Below are 23,157 nucleotides of genomic sequence, written 5' to 3'. Positions count from 1 at the left end.
CACAATGGATTCCCTCTGTATTATGCCAATCAGCAGTAAATTAAGAAAGCTAAACACATTTACACAACACAAGTCTCCTCCAATCATTCTCTGCATGGATGTGGAGGCCGCCTCACCAGCCATATACAGGAACCCAATTCTCCACATAGGTGCTGATAATATGTCTGATATCTAAATTGACATTACCCTTTAATGGAACTAAGATTGTTATCCTGCACTTCTATATGTTCTTACCAGTTAACCATTCTAATCAAAGTTTTTATCCTCTTAACATACTGCAGCATTATTACACTTACAATTGCGTATTTTGCCTTTCTACCCAGATAATTCTTCTCTTTTCTCTGCTCTATGTAGAAACAGGAAGCCTCTTCTCCCTGCAGGAATCATTCCCCTCTTCATCTCATGACCCATGTGCTATCCCTTCTTTTGCAGTGACTTGTGCCTCATACAGAGACAATTGACCTCTTGTTTGTACATAGAGCTTAGAAGGATTTAGCTAGTCAGTTTTTAATCATATGATATCACAGACCTAATGGAATAGAGAAAATTTTACAGGGTAGAAAGGTAAAATGAGCAATTGTAAGTACACAGTACTATATTATATGACTGCAATATATTAAAAGGATAACCCTTTTGATGGGAGTGCTTCTTTAGAAGTGTAAGAAAAGTAATTATGCAACGGACTTAGCAAGAACATTTATCAGTCTTTTGCAAAATATGAAAAAGAAATCAGTTAAGTGGAAAATCAATCCTTTCATTTTTCTAAAGGTGGCCGCTATTGTGCACTTATACAGTCAGACAATCTGGAAACACATCTGCTGAGTACATGACAATTCTCCAGACCCACATGCTTAGGACTAGTGCCAAGGAAACGCTGGTGCTTTCTTACCCCATGTCTGTCTCCACATAAACTCCAAGCTTCGAGTGGCTGCAAAATGTTTCTTAATAGAGTAATGCACCCGCTGGATCAGCATGCTGGTTATATTAGAGAGTTTTAAAAGGTACGGCATGGTAGAACTGTGTCCAAAAGGATCCACTGCCCACCCTGACCTTGGAATGACACCTACAATAAAGAGATTTTTTTTTTTTTAAATCAACCAAAAAAAAAAAACAAATTAGTAAAATAAAAATATATAAAATGTCTAATTAACTTCATAAATGTCACTGCTTATATAATAAACATGCAAATCCCATTATTTAGTAATCAGTTCATAACCAACGGTATGAGTGTCTATTTCAAAGAAGCTTTTTGATATTCTCTTAAATTAATGAGCATAGTTTCTTTGTTAGGTCCTCTGACAAGGAGCTGAATTAGAAATTGGGCTCTACACAGCACCCAATTAAGACAATGAATGGGTCATTGTGTACTGCACAAATGAGACAGGTCCTTTATAGGGTCTGTTGCTCCTAAAGAAATTTTGAGGCATAGGTAGAATTATATTATATTACTATTCCCTGACAGCAAGAGAAATTTCGTTAACTCTAAAAAATATTAAAGGAAATCTGTCATTATGTTTTTGCTGCCCCATCTGAGAGCAGCATGATGTATTGGCAGAGAACCCGATTCCAGCGATGTGTCACTAACTGGGCTTCTTGCTGTAATTTTGATAACATCACCGTTTTCTCTGCTGCAGATCTAGCAGTTCTCTGAATGCTGAGCTCTGTATAATCCCGCCCACACCATTGACTGACAGCTTTCTGTGTACACTGTGCATAGGCAGAAAGCTGCTAATCTGTGGTGCGGTCAGGGTTATACAGAGCTCTTGAATATGGAGGCCTATCTGGCAGTAGGCTTACTAGTTCACTAGTAATAATCTCTTACTGATAAAACAGTGACTGTATCAAACTACAGCAAACACTCCAGAAAAAGACAATTTGCTGGAATTAGAGTCTCTGTTTCTACATTATGCTGCTGTCACAAACCTGTTGTGAGTTTTCACAACAATGACATTTATTACCCATAATATAAATGTCAAATGTCTGATCTCTGGTTTCGCCACCAATCACTAAATCGGAAATCCTGAACCTTCTCCAATAAGGAGCGGCATGGCGGTGAACACGCACGGTTGTTCCATTTAGCATCTATTGGGTTGTCAGACTGCAGACTGCTGTACTCGGCTGTTTTCTCAGTTTTATAGACAATGAATGGAGTCGCAGCGCATGAGCGTGACCACACCACTGCACTCAGTCTCAGACACCGGAGGGGAAGGCCCGGGGCTGAGGACACAGTCCTAGTGATCGGCAGGGCGACCAGGTGGATAGATGATTAACGTCATTCACGGATCAAAAATCTTTATGCCTTATTTACAAAGACTGAAAAATCACTTTAAAGATTTTGAAATGAAATTGTGGTGACTGATCATTGTGAGTAATTATACAATCTATTATATAGATTATATTATATAAAAATCTACAGCACAAGCCATTCTTTCTTCATAGATCTCGTAATTGCACCTTTATCAGTTTACTACTAGCATCAGTGTTTAACATTTCCTTCTACATAGATAGGGTTACGGTGTCAGCTATGAAGCCTTATTCATTTGTAATTCTTGTTTGCGAAGCAATTAACTAGCCTCAAAATGTGAATGTATTTAGTCCTATGTGAATTCATACAGAAAAGGGCAGAATACGGGTGTAACCACTGCATTATTTTTAATGTGTATAGCCTCCTTTGTTAGCTGCTATAAAGACATGAAAATGCACGTATATTGTTTGCTGTAAACCTCGCTAGCTCATCCTATGGAAGCTTTTCTCTCTTTAGACCAACGTCTGCTCCTCACAATATCCTCTCCACTTAACAAAAGGATAGAAATCCTGAATCTTTCCTTCATACATTTTTCTGGATGCTTCAGATAAATGAAAGGTATAAATCTGTCAATAGAAGAAATTGGTCATCTAGAGATAAAAGAGCCAGAAAATAACAGCTGTAGAGCTGCTCAGATGACCATATATATTGTAGTCACTACGCAATATCACATTTAGGTCAGCACCTGCGACCACCAGTAGACTGAACTCAATGAGTATTTCAAACCAAGTCGGTCATAGAAAATATTAAAGGGAACCTGTCACCCCGTTTTTTGAGATTGAGCTATAAATACTGTTAAATAGGGCCTGCGCTGTGTGTTCCTATAGTGTATGTAGTGTACCCCGATTCCCCATGTATGCTGAGAAATAACTTACCAAAGTCGCAGTTTTCGCCTGTCAATCAGGCTGGTCAGGTCGGGAGGGCGTGGTGACATCGCTGGTTCTTCCTCAGCTTTACGTTGGTGGCGTAGTGGTGAAGACACAGCGCGCGATCTGCGCTGTCATCCCTTTCGTCGGTGGGGGCGGCCATCTTCCTGGGGCCGCGCGTGCGCAGATCGAGTGCTCTGCTGCACGGGGCTTCAGGAAAATGGCCGCGGGATGCCGCGCGTGCGCATTAGAGATCGCGGCGGCCATTTTCCCAAAGCCGAGATGCAAACTCGGCTTTGGGAAAATGGCCGCCGCGATCTCTAATGCGCACGCGCGGCATCCCGCGGCCATTTTCCTGAAGCCCCGTGCAGCAGAGCACTCGATCTGCGCACGCGCGGCCCCAGGAAGATGGCCGCCCCCACCGACGAAAGGGATGACAGCGCAGATCGCGCGCTGTGTCTTCACCACTACGCCACTACGCCACCAACGTAAAGCTGAGGAAGAACCAGCGATGTCACCACGCCCTCCCGACCTGACCAGCCTGATTGACAGGCGAAAACTGCGACTTTGGTAAGTTATTTCTCAGCATACATGGGGAATCGGGGTACACTACATACACTATAGGAACACACAGCGCAGGCCCTATTTAACAGTATTTATAGCTCAATCTCAAAAAACGGGGTGACAGGTTGAGCCCTGAAGACACTAGTCTTGCAATCTAAGCTGCCTTGAAATAGAATTGCCTAATTGACATAGAGGAAATTACATACAGTTGGGAAGGGACCAATCTAATCAAAATTCATTTTGAAGCCCAGACTCCCTTGTCCAGAGAGGTAATTAAGACAGGAAAGGTCTTTTCAGTGGGTTGGATGACAAAAGGGACATGTGCACAGATAGAGAAGTGAGAGTCTTTTGTCCCCAGTAAATACATCCTATGTTGACATTAAAGGGAACCTGTCACCCCGAAAATCGCGGGTGAGGTAAGCCCACCGGCATCAGGGGCTTATCTACAGCATTCTGTAATGCTGTAGATAAGCTCCCGATGTTACCTGAAAAAGGAGAAAAAGACGTTATATTATACTCACCCAGGGGCGGTCCCGCTGCTGGTCAGGTCAGATGGGCGTCTCTGCTTCGCTGCGGCGCCTCCTATCTTCTTTTCATGACGTCCTCTTCTGATCTTCAGCCACGGCTCCGGCGCAGGCGTACTTTGCTCTGCCCTGTTGAGGGCAGACAAAGTACTGCAGTGCGCAGGCGCCGGGCCTCTGACCTTTCCGGCGCCTGCGCACTGCAGTACTATCCTCTGCCCTCAAGAGGGCAGAGCAAAGTACGCCTGCGCCGGAGCCGTGGCTGAAGATCAGAAGAGGACGTCTTGTAATGAAGATGGGAGGCGCCGTAGCGGAGCAGAGACGCCCATCTGACCTGACCAGCAGCGGGACCGCCCCTGGGTGAGTATAATATAACGTCTTTTTCTCCTTTTTCAGGTAACATCGGGGGCTTATCTACAGCATTACAGAATGCTGTAGATAAGCCCCTGATGCCGGTGGGCTTACCTCACCCGCGATTTTCGGGGTGACAGGTGCCCTTTAAACTTTTGCTCCCGTCAAGGGAAATGCTACGTTCACACCAAACTTTATGTCTCTGACGGAAATTTATGAATATTGGAAAAATAATTTTCTCATAAATGCGTCACCTGCCTATAAGTCTCAAATCTATATTGGCCAGACCGCTGACACCAGCCACGTCATGTTTACCATCTATTAAAAAGGTAAAATCGCTATAAACAATATGGCGGTGACCTCGAACTTCTGTGATCCTTAGGAGGGATAATATTGTTAATATTGGGAATTTCATAAAGTCCTGATGGGCTCAGTACATTCCAAAACCCGGCCCACGTGAGGTCATCATGGCTGAGTATGTCGGTGTAACTCAGGTGCTGATAAAAGGTCCAGACCAATTATAATCTGGCTTCCTGTAGAGAGATACACATTGGCGTATGCATGAATACCGTTCACTGAACGTCTCCAATCAAAGTGCTTTCCTTCACTACACTGAATCATTTCTGTGATTGGCGTAGTAAGTTCTTTTGTTAATCCTGTTTTTTTTTATGTAACTGTATATGCTGTATTATTTTGTCCCTTTTGTAAAATCTTTTGTATTTTTTTTTATAAACACCATCGTTCTGTATTAAATATAAATGTAACAGTTCTGTTACTTTTGCTCTGTAAACCGCACCCGAAGCAATAAGCTACCAGAACGTCTAGTCAGCCTGTATAAAAAAAATGACTTGTGGTGGCAACCAGCAGTTCTTGGATTATCGTGGAGCTAGCCGTGACTGTACCAGAGTTATATACACATGGTCCATGCGTTTGAATCGGAGGTGTATATACGATACGCTCACTATTAGTTTCTGAATAACCAACCTATGTGGAAACAGCCGCAGCCTCCTCCGTTAATCGTCAGTCAATCGCATAATTGTTCGTACGATAGGGGGCAGCAGAGGGCTGTTCGGGACACAAAGATAATTGCGTGGGTGGTTCAGTTGCAACCCCCCTGGTGTCGAACCTTGACAATTTGTGGCAGTGGTGGGGATCTGTGTGACCCCTCTGGTGCCAAACCTTGACAATTGGTGGCAGTGGTGGGGATCTGCGTGTCGTTCCTTCACAAAGTGCTAATAATCTGCTATGGGTATCTTTAAAATTAGGGATTTTTAGTACCGTATATACTTGAGCATAAGCCGAGATTTTCAGCCCACTTTTTTGGGCTGAAAGTAACCCTCTCGGCTTATACTCGAGTCATACCGAGGGGTCGGCAGGGGAGGGGGAGCGGGGGCTGTGTAATAATACTCACCTGCTCCTGGCGCGGTCCCTGCACGTCCCTGGTTCCCCGGTGCCGGCAGCTTCTTCCTGTACTGAGCGGTCACATGGTACCGCTCATTACAGTAATGAATATGGACCCGACTCCACTCCCATAGGGGTGGAGCAGCATATTCATTACTGTAATGAGCGGTACCATATGACTGCTCACTACAGGAAGAAGCTGCCGGCGCCCGGAGAATCAGGGACGTGCAGGGACCGCGCCAGGAGCAGGTGAGTATAACTCAGTGCGCAATATTCACCTGCTCCACGTTCCACCGTCAGCGCCGCTGCGTCTTTCCCGTCCTCTGCATTGACGCTCAGGTCAGAGGGCGCGGTGACGCGATTAGTGTGCGCGTCGCCCTCTACCTGAACAGTCAGTGCAAAGGACAGGGAAGATACAGAGGCGGTCAGCGATTGAACGGGAAAGGTGAGTATAGCAAGTGCCGGGGCCTGAGCGACGAGAGGGGAGTATGTAATTTATTTATTTTTTTATCGCAGCAACAGCATATGGGGCAAATATCTACATGGAGCATCTTATGGGGCCATGTGTAGCGTTATAAGGGGGCAATTATCTTTATGGAGCTTCTTATGGGGCCATGTGCAGCATTTTATGGGGCAAATATCTGTATGGAGCATTTTATGGGGCCATGTGCAGCATTATATGGGGCAATTTTCTGTATGGAGCATCTTATGGGGCCATGTGCAGCATTATATGGGGCAATTATCTGTATGGAGCATCTTATGGGGCTATGAGCAGCGTTATATGGGGCAAATATCTAAGGGGCCACGTGCAGCATTATATGGGGCAATTATCTGTATGGAGCATCTTATGGGGCCATGTGCAGCATTATATGGGGCAAATATCTGTATGGGGCCATGTGCAGCATCATATGGGGAAAATATCTGTATGGAGCATCTTATGTGGCCATGTGCAGCATTATATGGGGCAAATATCTGTATGGAGCATCTTATGGGGCTATGTGCAGCGTTATATGAGGCAAATATCTGTATGGAGCATCTTATGGGGCCATGTGCAGCATTATATGGGGCAATTATCTGTATGGAGCATCTTATGGGGCCATGTGCAGCATTATATGGGGCAAATATCTGTATGCTGTATGCAGCATCTTATGGGGCTATGTGCAGCATTATATGGGTCAAATATCTGTATGGGGCCATGTGCAGCACTATATGGGGCAAATATCTGTATGGAGCATCTTATGGGGTCATAATCCACATTTGTGCAGCATTATATGGGCATATTTTAATATGGAGCATCTTATAGGGCCCATCATAAACTGTATGGCGCATTATATGGGGCGTATTTTGTATGGAGCATCTTATGGGACCCATCATGAACTGTATGAAGCATTATATGGGGCTCCTGATTCAATATGGATATTCAAAAACACAACCTACTGATGTCTCAATTAATTTTACTTTTATTGGTATCTATTTTTATTTTTGAAATTTACCAGTAGCTGCTGCATTTCCCACCCTAGGCTTATACTCGAGTCATTAAGTTTTCACAGTTTTTTGTGGCAAAATTAGGGGGGTCGGTTTATACTTGGGTTGGCTTATACTCGAGTATATACAGTACATTATTTTAATGAGTATGATTACTTTGGTAACAAACTGAAATAATGGTTTACAGTCAGAGAAATCCAGTTACAATATTACTTTTATTATCACACTTTAAATTCAGGGCATATAGTACTGTGCAAAAGTTTTAGGCAAGTGTTGAAAAAATGCTGCAAAGTATGCTTTAACCCCTTCACCACCAAGCGATTTTCTGTTGTTGTTTTTTCCTCACCTCCTTTCAAGAGCCATAACTTTTTATTTTTCTAGCTATGTAGCCGTATAAGGGCTTTTTTGTGGGATGAGCTGTATTTTTGAATGACACCATTCGTTCTGCCACAAAGTATACTGAAAAACGAGGAAAAAATTGAAAGTGCTGTGAAATTGCAAAAAGTGAAATTCTGAAATATGTTTTTATTTAGTTTTTTATTTACCATTTTGAAGTTGTAGTAAAACTGAACCGGCAATATGATTCCCCAGCTCAGTGCTTGTATGCAGATACCAAACAGGTGTAGGTTTTTTTTTTTTTTATTTAAGTGGTGAAAAAAAAATCTAAATTTTACTGTTGTCGCCATTTTACGAAGCCTTATTGTTCTCATTTTTCTGAATCTGGAACTGGGGTCTGATATAATTTTGGGGTAGATATGATGTTTTGATCAACTTTTATTGCATTTTAATGCAATGCTATGGCAACAAAAAACACTTAACTAACCTACAGCAACTTAAACTTAACCTAAAAAAAATATTTTCTCATTACACCGTTTACCGATCAGATTAATTTATTTTATATATTGATAGATCAGACAATTCTGAATGCGGCGAGACTCCACCATGTTTCACTGTTGCTTGCAGACACTCATTACTGTACTCTCTCTAGCCCTTGTGGGATAGCTAGTGAATTGAGTGCCTCGTGAGGCAACACAGGAAGTGTTTCCATTTAAATGTCCATGCTGGTTTATTGGTGCTTCATAAATCAGTCACAAGCAAATAAAAATAAAATAAATAAACAGTTTATCAGTGCAGGCAAAATAAAGTAAGCAATTCTTGACTGTCTACTTAGAGCCAGTCCAAATCACACAGACTGGATAGCATCCAGTACATTGGCTCAGTCTGGATATAACACTCAAGAGGCATTTTCCCTCCACACACACAACGACCATGTGTCAAACAACAGACTCCATTTTAACATGTGAACTACACCAAGGTGGGGTATGTAGGCAGCCAGACCTGCCCATTTTTCAGGCTTGCCGTTAAAACCTCGCCCTGATGCACCAAACAAACCTCTAAGTGCTATGTGCACTAATGCAATACTCCAGGTTTACATCATAGATTACAACCACCTCTGTGATACATACCTCCCATTAACTATGTGTCTGGTATCCACCTTACTACCTACATGAACAAACAGTCTTGTGGTGCAGCCAAATATTTTACATTTAACTTATTAGTCCAGAGCACCTGCTGTCATTTTCTCTGCACTCTGGTTAATATGATTTTGATCATAGTTGAGTCTTGTGGCCTTATTTCCCAGTCAAAGGTATGATTTTTGGCTGTAATTCTTCTATACAGACCCTTTCTGGCCAGACATTTACAAACAGTAGAAAGGTAGAGTTGGGTTCTGAGCTGATGGCACTGCTGAACATCTTTCAGTTTTAAAGAGAAGTAAGCATGGTGTAACTTTCATCTGCTGCACTAAGTTTCCTTGGCCAACCACTTTGTCTACAAACCTCAACATTGCCCATTTCTTGGTGTCCTCAATGCTAACAAATGCAGGCAGATCCATCATGCAATACCATCAGGGAGGCATCTGATTGGCTCCAAATTTATTCTGCAGCACTACAATGACCCAAAACACAGCCAATGTCATTAATATCTATATTCAGTGTAAAAAAAGAAAAATGACTCCAGGAAGTGATGATATGGCCCCATAAAGGCCTTGATCTAAAAATCATAAAGTCAGTCAGTCTGGGATTAAATGGAGAGCTAGAAGGATTTGTGCAAGCCTACATCCACAGAAAGTCTGTGGTTTGTTCTTCATGATGTTTTAAAGTGCAAGTGTACCTAGATGAATTGATTCCTTGATACCGTTTTAAAAGCAAAGGGCGGTCACACCAAAAATTGATTTGATTTAGATTTTTCTTTTGTTCACCCACTTTGCATTTTGTTAAATCGATAAAAATAAAGAAAAACACTTCTATTTTTGAAAGCCTTTCAGACTTTGAGTCATTTTTCCATGCCAGCCGAAAACTTTTGTTCACTTGCATATACGTCAAATGGCTTTTGCCTCACGGTGCAGACACCAGTACATGTTGCTCATCTCTACTGTTCTCCTGTTCTCCAAACGAATGATTTCACCAAATCCAAGAACCATATTTGACATAAAACTGCTACCACTTTAAAAAGAATGTACTATTATTACACTCACAAGAGTTTAAAACAAGCAAGCTTGCTAACCTCAAAATTACAAGGTGAGACAAGTTCCAACCCAACCTTGGGTTTTGGCCTTTTATCTTTTTCCAAAACATACTTGATTTTACCATTTCAACATTTTCTCACTATGACTAAAATTTCTCATTTTGGAAAAAATTTGCAAAGCCAAATCTTTTTATATATAATCAGAATGCAATACATTTTTATTATACTTTGTATAAGTTTTTATTTTTTCCAAGTATTAGTCTATATCAGGGTTAATTTAGATAAACGCAACAAACATTCATATTGATCAGGTTTTTTTTTGGTTTCTAACTCTTGTGAGTATAAAATCATAGCAGTTACATTTTTAGATATCCATTTGTGCTGTCCATTGTGTCTGTGAAAACATGGTTTTTTTTTATTTGTCTTTTTGGAAAATATCAACACAAGTCAACATTACAAATTAACAACCATTTGGTGTCTGTCTCGTGGAGTTTAACACGACATTCTCTGAAGAAGAAGTTTAGTTTGCGGGAACTGCATACAGACATCGTTTGGACTGGTGAGGTGAACATTTTAGTTTTACATGCAGGATTTTCTGGACTCCATTCATGGACCACACCATCCAATGATCTGATGGGAGACACGTGCATTAAATTGTTCTATTTATTTATTTGTTTTTAACATTCTTACCAATATTTTTACTGAGCCACTGATGACCTTCTATCATCTGGTCAATCATAGCAAAATAGTGAGTATTGGCTTCATCAGGCATCACCCAGCCACCAGTTGTCATTTCCAGTTGCCCATTGGTAACTAACCTAATGAAAACAGATGCATTGGTCAACAGAGCTGAAGATGAAAGAAATGAGGATTAGGAATATATACATAGGTATAAATGTGTGTGAACTGCTTTTCTAAACATGACAGTTGAAGAGTAAGTTATAGAATTAGGGAAAACGTGGTCCTGTTCTGCGCTGCTGAATCACCGGAGTCCAAATGTATTAATAATTGTGGTTTCAGAGTTTCACAGAACTCCTTCATCAGGAAATACCACGCGAGTCCTTGTAAAAATGTAATGTAAAAATCTATCTTAATATATACTAAGTAGATATTTTACCTATAAATTGACAGTGAAAGATCTATAAAGGAGAGAAAAAAAGATTACTCTCATAAGATGTACGGTATTACAAAATTCCTTTTTTTCATGTGTACTATTCATTTCTGAAATAAAAATGTAAACAGTTATTCTTTAAAGAAGTGCTCCAACAAAATTTTTATCACCTAAGCCTGTCTAAATGAATATGTAGTGCAGTGTAAATGAGGTAATATACACCCTGATAGCAATCTTGCCCGATTTCCAGCGCAGCTCCGGGCCTCTTCTCACTCACATGACTTATATTCTGACTTTCCGATCACATTGGGGTCTATAGGTGAGCCGAAAGTCACTTTTAAAGTGTAAGACTACGGAGCATCAGGCACCAATGACTTATGCTGCAAAAGCGACTTATACTCACACATAGACTCTATTGTGTTCAAGCAAATCGGAATAGAAATCACATGACCAAGAATAGGATTGGATCTCCACTGGAAACCAGGGAAGTTGGCGATCAGTAAATATATTACCGCACTTGCACTACATTTCAACATTTTCAAGCACTGAAATTTTTCATGGGGAGTGCTTCTTTAATAAGTATTCTGACAATAGTTACTTAAAAGGGTGGTCAAAAACAAACATTGACTTTAATCCTAACTCTCTGTCAATTTAATGTAATAATCTAATAGCTTTTCCACTATACTGGTACTTTAATTAAAAAGTCCCTATCATTCCTTATCTAATTTTTCTTAACTGTTTTCTTTTTTTTCCTTCTTCCAGTTTTATCCCATTTCATTTGGGAATCCCAAGGGCATACTAGGATACTCAAATGAGACGTCATCAGGGAACAGAGGTTGTGATTACCTTCGCAGCCTTTGCTCCGACACTGAAATTAAGTGTCACCACTGACATCCATTTCAGTGGCTGGGCTCATCCCGATTCTACTGAGCATGAGTCAGTTCTTAATTCCAACACATGCTCACTACGAACTCCCTTGTCATTGTGCGAGATTACTTTATATGCATAGTGACAGTGCACTTCCTTACTGGATCTAATGGGAAGTGACAAGCCAGCAAAAAGCGCACTGTCAAGTGCACATTGTACAAAGTGAACTCGGCGAGCAAGAAAAGCAGATGTCAGCCCTGCTTCCAATTGTGATCCTGCTTTTGGGCAGGGCTGGCTTCTTCTTTCCGCGTTCTCTGCTTACAATATGCAGACTCTGCCCCTGATGATGTCCTCATTTGAGTATCCCAGCATGCATTGGGGATTCTCAAACAAAATGCCATCAAACAGGAAGTAGGTAGAAAAAAATTAAGCAGTTAAGATGGGGACTTTTTAATTAAAATATATAACAAAACCTATCGGATTGTTACATTAAATGGACATATAGGATTAAAATGAATGTTAGTTTCAGACCACCCCTTTAATTCAGAGGATTTGCCATTATTGTCTATAAGGTAAAAGTCCCTGACAAGATTTCAAGTCCAGCAGAGCCTGGCTGACATGAGAAGGAAAGTGACAGCACAATCTATGACTACACTTTCCTTATAATCTGTGTGGAGTTAAAGAAACAGCTGTGCAATCTGTCACTTACATCAATCTCTATCTAGAATATTCCTATCCTCATTACCTCCACATCTATTAAGGACAGAGTTTCTAAAAAAAAAAAAAAAAAAAAAAAAAAAAGAACACAGATGTTTCTAATTACTTCATTGTCAATGCTCAAGTTCCTGGAACAGTAGGTAGAAATCTGACAGAAATCCTTCACTTTCTTGTTCTGGTAGTGGTTGTCTGGAGCATTTAAGATTGTTTAGCTAACAGAAACCTACAGTTGAAACCAGAAGCTTATATACACTATATAAAGACACACATATAAATGTTTTTCTCAATATCTGACATGAAATCAGAATAAACCTTTCCCATTTTAGGTCAATCAGGAATCGGATTACCATAATTATTAATATTTGCCAAATGCCAAAATAATGAGAGAGAAAGAATGTTTTAAGGCATTTTTATAACTTACTGCAAAGTCAAAAGTTTACATACATTTCATTAGTATTTGGTACCATTTTTGCCCTTAAACTGAATGACTTGGGTCAAACGTTTGGTATATCCTTCCACATGCTTCTCACAATAGTTGGTCGGCATTTGGTCCCATTGCCCCTGACAAAACTAGTGTAACTGATCCAGGATTGTAGGTCGCCTTCCCCCACCGGCCTTTTCAGCTTTGCTCATAAATTTTCAATAGGATTGTTGATCAGGGTTTTGTGATGTCCACTCCGAAACATTGAATTTGTTATCCTGAAGCAACTTTATTACCATTTTGGCAGTATGCTTCGGGTCATTGTCCATTTGGAAGACCCATTTTCACCCAAGCTTTAACTTCCTGGCTAATGTTTTGAGATGTTGCTTCAGTATTGCCACATTTTCTTCTTTTCTCATGATGACATCTATTTTGCGAAGTGCCCCAGTCCCTCCTGCAGAAAAACAACCCCACAACATGATGCTGCCACCCCCATGTTTCACAGTTGGGATGGTGTTCTTAGGCTTCCAAGTTTCTGACTTTTTCCTCCAAACGTAATGATGTTCATTATGCCCAAAAAGTTCAATTTTAGTTCCATCAGACCACAGGACATGTCTCGTACTTGCTTCACTGTGGATATTGACACAATGTTACCAGCTTCCGCCATCATCTTCACAAGGTCTTTTGCTTTTGTCCTTGGGTTGATATGCACATGTCAGGCCAAAACACATTCTTTTCTGGGACACAGAACCTGTCTCCTTCCTGAGCATTATGATGGCTAGACATTCCCATCTTGTTTTTGTACTTGTGTAAAATTGTTTGTACAGGGGGGCGTGGCCTGAATGTCCATGTGAGCGGACGTGTGGCAGAGCACTCCCGCTACTAACACTATAATTATCCTCATAAGCCGCAGCTGAGCGGCGATTCACGGCGCTTACCGGCTGCAGGAGAGTCCCGGGAGTGCGGAGGTGAACAGCGGCGGCCCCGAGGTCAGCAAGAATGACCAGGAGGAGGCAAAGAGATGCAGGAGCCGGCGAGACTGGGACCGGCCAAGATGGCACCGACGCCAGGGAGAAGGCGGGGAAGGACAACACGGCGTGCCAGAAGAGAATGGCGGCGGCGGCAAAGCTCCAGCAGTTTGCTAGAGTGGAGGCCGCAGGGAGCGCAGGAAAAGCAGAGGAGGACGCCGGAGCAGACACAGAAGGAGAGGAGGAAAGCCCAGCAGAGGAGCAGGAGGTACAACAGGGGAGCAGGGATGGTGACATGGCGGTGGTAGTAGGGGGATCTGAAGATAAGGAGCCAGGAGCAGAGCCCACCCTTAGAGACGTTTTTGCACTGGTGTCATCATGCAAACAATCCCTGACCCAGCAGCTACAGGAGGTCAAGGGGGATACAGCCCAGATAAATGCAGCCCTGCAAAAGATTGACAAACGTGTGGGGGCTGTGGAGGAAAGGGTGAGCACGGCAGAAGATCATATAGTGCAGCTGCAGAAAGCGGAGAGGAAGTTTACTCAAGCAATATCGGAGCTAGCTGCAAAAAGTGAGGATCTGGAAAATAGGTCCAGAAGAAATAACATTCGTATAGTGGGTGTCCCTGAAAAAACTGAGGGGAGGAATCCCACGGAGTATATTGAAAGCTGGCTCCTTGAGACTTTTAGTGATGCAGCACTGACAAAAGTATTTGCGGTAGAAAGAGCCCACAGGGTCCCACCGAAACCACCTGTCCCTGGAGCAAGTCCCCGTACCATGCTTGCCAAAATCCTAAACTACAGAGACAGAGACATTATCCTGAGGAAGGCTAGAGACATGACGGATCTGACAATTGGAGGTCAAAGAATCGCTATCTACCCTGACTATTCCGCCCTGGTACAGAAACAACGGATGATGTTCACGGGTATCAAGAGACGGCTGAGGGAACTGGGAGTGCAATACTCCATGATGTTTCCGGCACGACTGAGAGTGGTGGCGTTGGGTAAGATTCATTTTTTCCAGACGCCGGAGGACGCTAACCAGTTGATAGATCTTAACGCTAAAAGGCTTAAAGGGAAAGGAGATTGAAAATGCGGGGTGGGTTGGTCGGGAGGTATTTTACTTGCTTTAAAAAGGGGAAAAAGAGATTGACTGACAGTACATTGGTAATTGAGATGTGAAGGTTTGAGGGTGGAGCTGGGCATTACTCAGGGAACGCACTGGGAGTGCTGATGCGGCGGAGAAGTACGAGGGAGGAGGGGTGTGCAGCGTACTAAAAGTTTATTTAGTTTTTTGCAGTTGTAAGTTAATACATGTTGAAATATTTTCTTCTTCTAAGAACTGCGCCGAATTCTATTATAAACGGTAGCGGGAGGCGGAAGGAGAAGGTTACGTTAACAAGAGTGTTCGCAATGGGTGATGGTGCCCAACTCTTGATAAGAGGCAGAATGTATAGTATTGGGGGGGGGGGGGGGGGGGTGTGGGGGAGGGGAGGTAGGGGTAAGGGATGGGAGGGAAGTTAGACAGCTCAGAACTGAGAGTAATGACATAACTGAAGATGATGAGTCACATAATAGGGGACCGCTTTAAGATACTGAGTTGGAATGTGAGAGGTCTGGCGGATAAGTCTAGGAGAGCTGAGAGCTTGCAGTATGCGAAGGATCAACGGGCCTCTATGATATGTTTGCTAGAGACGCACTTGATACGGGAGAAAGTGGACGTACTGAATAGACGATGGATTCAGAAGGGGTATCACTCTACCTTTTCGACGTACTCAAGGGGTGTGTCAGTGTTGGTGCCGGTGGGAGTGCAGTATGAAGAGGTGAAGGTATGCGTGGATGCTGAGGGTCAGTATGTGGTGATACAATGTATATTGTATGGAGTGAGAGTGTGTGTTGCGGCAATGTATATTCCACCTCCATATTCAAGTAAGAAGATCAGGGAGGTGTTGGAGAAGGTGGAACGATGGGGACCGCTACCACTTTTAATTATTGGGGATTTGAACAATATTTGTGACGACTTTTGGGATAAAAATAAGAACACCCATAACAGGTCGGAGGGGCACACTACAACATTTGGTACCTATGTGCGTGAAATAGGCATGATTGATCTATGGAGAGTTAGACATGTTGGGGAGAGAGGGTACTCGTGTTACTCGCCGGCTCATGCTACGCTATCCAGAATTGATATGGCGCTGGGTAACCGCCTGTTAGACACAATGGTGGGGGAGGTGCGCTATCTGCCGAGGGCCCTTTCGGATCACAGTCCAATTGAGGTGGAGGTCAGGTTGTTGGGGACACGGACCGCAAGCGGGAGAGAATGGAAGATCCATCCTAACTGGTTACAGAGTATTGACTTGGAGGGTATAGGGAAGGAGGTGACGGAATTCTTTGCTTTAAATGATGGGAGTACAGATGCTCTAACTGTTTGGGATGCAATGAAAGCGTACCTGAGAGGGCGACTATTTAGAGACATTAGTAGGTGTAAGCGGAAGACAAGGGAGGCAGAGAGAGTGGCGGTGGAGGAGCTGAAGGCTGCAGAGGACGAGATGGTAGTGTTGGGGACCTCCGAGGCAGAGAAAAGGTTGAGAACAGCGCAAACTCATATGGAAAATATTCTGCTGGGAAAAGCTGAAAGGAAGTGGGAGTTTCAAAGGGTGACTTATTTTCAGGAGGGAGAAACAGTGGGACACATGCTATCGGTGGTAGCCTCTGCTCAGCGTAGTACCTCGTATGTACATTCGTTGGTTTCAGATGGGGGGAGCAGGATATCTGAAACACCTGAAATTATAAAGGTCTTTGCGGACTTTTATGCGGACTTATATTCCTCCAGGGTCAATGAGTCAGTCGGAGATACGGAGACTTTCTTGGAGAGTCTGGGTCTCCCGAAATTGAGTGAGGAGGATAGGGTGAGCCTCGATGCCCCTATCACCGAGGAGGAACTGAGTCGGGCGCTGAAGTCTATGGCCAATGGGAAGGCACCTGGAGTTGATGGGTTACCAGCCGAAATCTATAAAAGCTTGGGGGAAGTGTTGATTCCCAGATTAAAGTTAGTACTGGAGGAGGCTGGATGCCAAGGGTATCTCCCAGCATCTATGAGGGAGGCTATTATAGTGGTTATTCCGAAGGAGGACAAAGATCTGGGGAAACCTGAGTCATATCGCCCAATCTCTCTGTTAACCATCGATGTCAAGCTCTTGGCGAGGGTGTTAGCTTTCCGTTTGTCCAGTGTCATTACTAACCTTGTACATCCGGATCAGTCCGGCTTTATGCCTGACAGGTCTACAGCGGTTAATCTGCGGAGGCTGTATATGAATCTGCAGCTGAAGTCTGACAACTGTGGCCGAAGGGTCATTGCATCCTTGGATGCCCATAAGGCATTTGACAGTGTGGAGTGGGGATATCTCTGGTGGGTGTTGAAGTGTATGGGTATTGGACCGCAATTTGTGTCGTGGATTCAACTGCTATATTCATTACCAACAGCTGGAATCAGAGTGAATGGGGAACTTTCTCAGCCTATAAAGTTGGCCAAAGGTACGAGGCAGGGATGCCCACTGTCGCCCCTTCTGTTTGCCCTAGCGGTGGAGCCACTGGCCGCCAAGATCCGACAGTCGGATGAGGTCCTTGGGTTCAGATATGGGAGTGTTGAAGAGAAGATTGCGTTATATGCAGACGACATCTTACTGTTCCTGGCGGACCCGGACGACGCCTTGAAAGGGGCCATCGAGATCATTGAAAAATTTGGAGCCTTGTCGGGACTGAGGATAAATTGGGATAAATCGGTCCTCTTTGAGGTGGATGGGGTGGAGGAGAGTGGAAGTGAGCCATTGGGAGAGGGGCGGCTTAAGGTGGCATCCCTTTTTAAATACCTGGGAATATGGATCTCGATGCCAGTTACAGAGTTTTTGTATAGGAATTTGACTCCTCTCATGGGCGTTCTTAAGGCAAAAGTAGATGCGTGGAATAAATTACACCTATCGGTGGTGGGTAGGGTTAATCTTATTAAAATGGTTCTGATGCCCAAAATACTCTACGTCCTACATAACGCGCCAGTTTGGATTCCACGTGGGAAGTTCCGGCAGATTAATGCTCTTTTTAGAAGCCTGATATGGGGGAGGCAATACCCACGTATTAGCCTGGAGACGCTTCAGCGACCCAAGGAAGATGGGGGTTTGGCTTTGCCCAACCCTGAGTTATATTTTCTTGCAGCCCAGAGTCAGCATTTGAAGGGCTGGGCGCGGGAGGCGTCTTCCAGTGCGGTACAACACTTGATGGAGGGGGTGACAAACCGACAACCGGTGGCGCAGTGTCTGGAGGATGGCTCCTTGGGCGTATTGGGGAAATTGTATCCAACTATGTTTTTGATACATAAATTATGGACCAGACTGCGACAGATTTGGGGGGTTACGGGACTGACTAAATTCACACCGATATGGCATAATAATAATTTGGTTGAGTTTGCGGCTCTTGGAGTGCTGACAGAGTGGCAGGCCAAAGGAATCCATTTGGTTGCTCAGATAATCTAACAACGGGTGTTAAAGTCCTTTTCGCAGCTGCAGGGGGAGTTTGGATTGAGACCGACTGGGAAGTATCAATATGCCCAGATGAAGCACGCTTTTAAAGCTCAAAACAGGGGCGATGGTATTGAGATCCAAGAGGACATAGTCCTAGAATACGTGTGTGGGGAAGGGTCCACAAGGGGAGTCATTTCCACCCTTTATAAGGACCTACTGCATGCATATTTGCTGGATTTCCCTCTAAAAGCGAGAGCTAAATGGGAAAGAGATTTAGGCCCAATGGAGAATGAAACCTGGGAGTTGGTGTTGGAGTGGGTTCCACGAGTGTCACTAAGTGAGCCGTATAGACTATCGCGGCTGTACATCTTGCACAGAGTCTATAAATCACCGGAAGTATTGCACAGAGCGGGGTTGCGTGCTGACTCTGAATGCCCGAGATGTAGGACTGAGAATGCAGGAATATACCACATGATGTGGACATGTCCAAGACTGGTTGCTTTTTGGCTGGTGGTACTGAGCCGTGTGGAAGGGGCGTATAAATGCAGAGTGCCGAGAGATCCGATGGTATGCCTACTGGGATATGTGGAGGAAATTAGAGTGGATAACACCTGGAAGATAGCAATAGCTAGGCTATTATATATGGCTAGGAAGGTGATAGCAAGGAACTGGATCAAGGAGGAGCCGCCTACAAGGGGTGAATTCCTGAAATATGTTAAACATGGTCTCAATCTGGAAAAGGGGGTCTACAAAAGACGTGGGAAAACAGAAATGTTTGACAAATTGTGGTCTCCGTGGCTCGAGCTGGGATGAGTGGGAAGGGGAAATGGGCGAATGAAGACCTCTGAAGGGGGGAGATTGCTAGAGGAATAAGCGGTCATAAGTGAGTCAAGCGGCTCAAAGAGCCATCAAAACTGATAACAAAAGTATAATTGGGAAGGAGCTGTCATGGGAGGGGGAGGTTCGGGGTTTGTTGGGATTGTTGGGGGTTTGGAAAATGAAGAAACTTTGTAATATATTGGAAAATGCATAAAATGTAGTGTTCATGTTTATTTTCAATAAAAATCTATTTAAATAAAAAAAAAAATTGTTTGTACAGATGAACAAGGCACCTTCAGGTATCTTGAAATTGTACCCAAGGATGAGCCAGACTCGTACAAGTCCACAATTCTCTTCCTGATGTCTTGGCTGATTTCTTTCTGAGACTTTTCAATGATGCCACACAAATAAGCAGTGTGTTTAAGGTGTGCATTAAAATACATCCACAGGTGTGTCTCTAATTAACTCAGATGTTGACAAAAAATCAGAAGCTTCGAAACACATGACATCATCATATGGGCAGTCCAGAATTGTTTAAAAGCATAGTAATCTTAGTGTATGTAAACTTTTGACTTTCCAGTAAGTAATAACAATGCCTTAAAACATTCTCTCTCTCTCATTATTCTGGCATTTGGTGTTATGATCTGGTGGCATAGGAGCAGCATGAGACGGACTTTGGAGAAGGTGGTCCCTGTACTGACCGCAAACCCTGAACCTAGCAGCGCAACTAGAAGTAGCTGTGGGGGGTACCTAACTCTCCCTAGACCCCTCGGCACAGCCTAAGATCTAACTACCCCTAAAGACAGAAACAGGAAACCTATCTTGCCTCAGAGAAAATCCCCAAAGGATAGATAGCCCCCCACAAATATTGACTGTGAGAGGAGAGGGAAATAACATACGCAGATATGAAATCAGATTTTAGCATAGGAGGCCATATGTTGTGAATTCCATTCTTGGGCTCCCTCTTGTGGTTTCAAGTGGTATGGCTGCTCCTTGGATTTAGCTGTCTTCAGCTGCTTCCACTGATTGTCTTTTCTGCTCGGCTATTTCTGCCTGGCTCTTTCTTCAGCCAGTGCCACTTGTAAATGGTTCCGGTTGGATTCACATCTCTTTGGATTTCCCTGTTATCCTGACCAGTTCAGCAAAGTTAAGTCCTTGCTTGCTCTTTTCTGTCCACAGGTTGTGGACTTATCCGTTCTGTGCTTGCTATGTTTGTCCAGCTTGTCAGTATGATTTAATTCTGTTGCTGGAAGCTCTGGGAAGCAGATTTACCCTCCACACCTTTAGTCAGGTGTGGAGATTTTTGTTATCTCTGCGTGGATTTTTGTAGTGTTTTATACTGACCGCACAGTATTCCATCCCGTCCTCTCTATCTAGCTAGACTGGCCTCCTGTGCTCATCCTGGTTTCATTCTGTGTATGTCTTTTCCCTCTCCTCTCACAGTCATTATTTGTGGGGGGCTAATCTATCCTTTGGGGATTTTCTCTGAGGCAAGATAGCTTTCCTGTTTCTATCTTTAGGGGTAGTTAGCTCTTAGGCTGTGACGAGGTGCCTAGGGAGAGTTAGGAGCATCCCACGGCTACGTTGAGCTTAGGGACTGCAGTCAGTACAGATACCACTTCCTTTAGAGCTCGTTCCATGTTGCTCCTAAACCACCAGATCATAACAGCCATACTAGCTAAAAAGAAAGAAAAGAACAGAGTACTATGCGGTCAGTATAAAAACACTAGAAAATATCCACCGCAGAAAATACGGATCACCACATCTGACTAAAGACATGGGGGGGTATATCTGCATCTCCAGAGAAATAGCTAGGCTGCAAAAAATCCTTCACAGACTAAGCTGGACAAGACAAAAACATGAAAAAGCACAGAACTATAAGGTCCACTGCAGGTGGACAGCAAAAACAAAGCCAGGACTTATCTTTGAAGAAAAGCACAGCAAACTGGAGAGACCAGCAGGGAAGTGAATCCTTCCAGAACAATGGACAACTGGCACTGACTAAAGGATCCTGCAAAGCTATATACCCCAGTCAGTTTTGCAATCAGTAGATGCACCTGTCCACTCCTGCAGTCCAGGCACAACTGCATTACCCTCTAAAACCACCGGAGGGAGCCCAAAAGCTGAATTCACAACAATTTGGCAAATATTTATAATTATTGTAATCCTAATAGATCTAAAACTGGAAAGGTTTAATCTGATTTCATATCAGATATTGAGAAAACATGCACGTGTCTTTTTATATTGTGTATGTAAACTTCTGGTTTCAACTGTATCTAGTATTCATAGCAGAATTATAAACGGCAGATGAGGGAGGTTTCTAATGCAGCAATCTCCATCCCAGTGAAAGGCAAGTCAACTTAAAGAGAATCTGTCACCAGGTTTATACTATGTAATCTGAGGAAAGCATGATGTAGGGGTTAAAACACAGATTTCAGTGATGTGTCACTTATTAGGCTGTGTGCTGTGTATGTATAATTAAGGTTTCATTGTCAGGATATTATCACCGCTAGACTAGGTCTCATGGGACTGCTTGTCCAACTTCGCCCCTTCCTGTGATAATCAGCTCACTGTCAACAGACTATGTACATACAGAGCCTGGTGTGGGCAGGGTCAGCTTTCTCAGCTCTGCTGCAGTCTCAGAACGATGAAAAAAACAACCCAAATGAAATTCACTGGGATATAAGTTGGTGTGCATGCAGCATGTAACTGCATGTTCACACTGGCCACTAAACAGACAAAACCCAAGATAGAAACATAATAAGCAAATACCCTGAAGCAGGTACGGACTGGGGCTGAAATTCAGCCCTGGCATTTAAAATCACACAGGCCCATGTTGGCCCCGTCCCCAAGCACCAGATGGGGATAAATTACTAATATTTGCCTGGATGGAGGAAACACCGGATTACGTACCGGTAATGCTCTTTTATAGAGCCACGACAGCACCCACTTGAGAGAGGGGATCCGCCCCTAGGAACAGGAAACCTTATGGAGAGAATAAAAGGGGCGGTCCCCCTCGCTCCCACAGTTGGGTTTACAGAGATTGCGAGGAACCGCCCACCAGACTTTAGTAGGTCATTAAATATCATCGTTTATAACTAGTTAACTTAAGTATGGCTAACTACAAGAACCAAACACCCTTAACCGTGCTTCTAAAATAAAAAATCTATAAGGGTGGGAAGTGAAGGGGTGCTGTCGTGGCTCTATAAAAGAGCATTACCGGTACGTAATCCGGTGTTTTCTCTTCGCCACAACAGCACCCACTTGAGAGACTTTCAGAGATAGTCATTTGGGAGGGATCACCGTGTTAAGGACTGATCTACCGAAGGACAAGTCAGATGAAGAAGATAAGTCCAATCTATAGTGATTATAGAAGGTAGTAGGAGAAGACCAGGTTGCGGCCTTACATATCTGTTCTAATGGAACCTCCGCTCGTTCAGCCCAGGATGATGCAATCGCCCGGGTGGAATGTGCTCTTACGGTCTCAGGCGGATTCTCCCCTTTGGATGAATAGGCCAGACATATCGCATCTCGAATCCACCGAGATAAAGTACCCTTCGTGATTCCAGCTCCTTTTCTATGACCCTGGAACGAAACAAAGAGAGCCCTGCTCTTCCTCCAGGCGCTAGTCCTATCTAAATAGGCTAATATGGCTCTCCTCACATCTAATGTGTGATATCTTTGTTCTTCCTGACTTGTAGGGTTATCATAGAAGGAGGGA

At 43.4% G+C, this 23,157-nt stretch overlaps 1 protein-coding gene across 1 annotated transcript in view; it reads right to left on the bottom strand.

Annotated features, from left to right (window-relative positions):
* MAN2A2 (mannosidase alpha class 2A member 2) overlaps window positions 1-23,157 on the bottom strand; it is a 243,193-nt gene that overhangs the window by 80,420 nt on the left and 139,616 nt on the right. The window contains exons 6-7 of the mRNA XM_069766155.1: window positions 10,710-10,837; window positions 890-1,063 (exon numbers count right to left, since the gene is read on the bottom strand). Coding sequence (XP_069622256.1) covers window positions 890-1,063; window positions 10,710-10,837 — 302 coding nt within the window. The remainder of the gene's footprint in view (window positions 1-889; window positions 1,064-10,709; window positions 10,838-23,157) is intronic.

The sequence above is a fragment of the Ranitomeya imitator genome, chromosome 4 (genome assembly GCF_032444005.1).
Source record: "Ranitomeya imitator isolate aRanImi1 chromosome 4, aRanImi1.pri, whole genome shotgun sequence".
Lineage (NCBI taxonomy): Eukaryota > Metazoa > Chordata > Amphibia > Anura > Dendrobatidae > Ranitomeya > Ranitomeya imitator.
The sequence above is the reverse complement of the archived record's forward strand: the minus strand, read 5'-3'. Positions and strand labels throughout refer to the sequence as shown.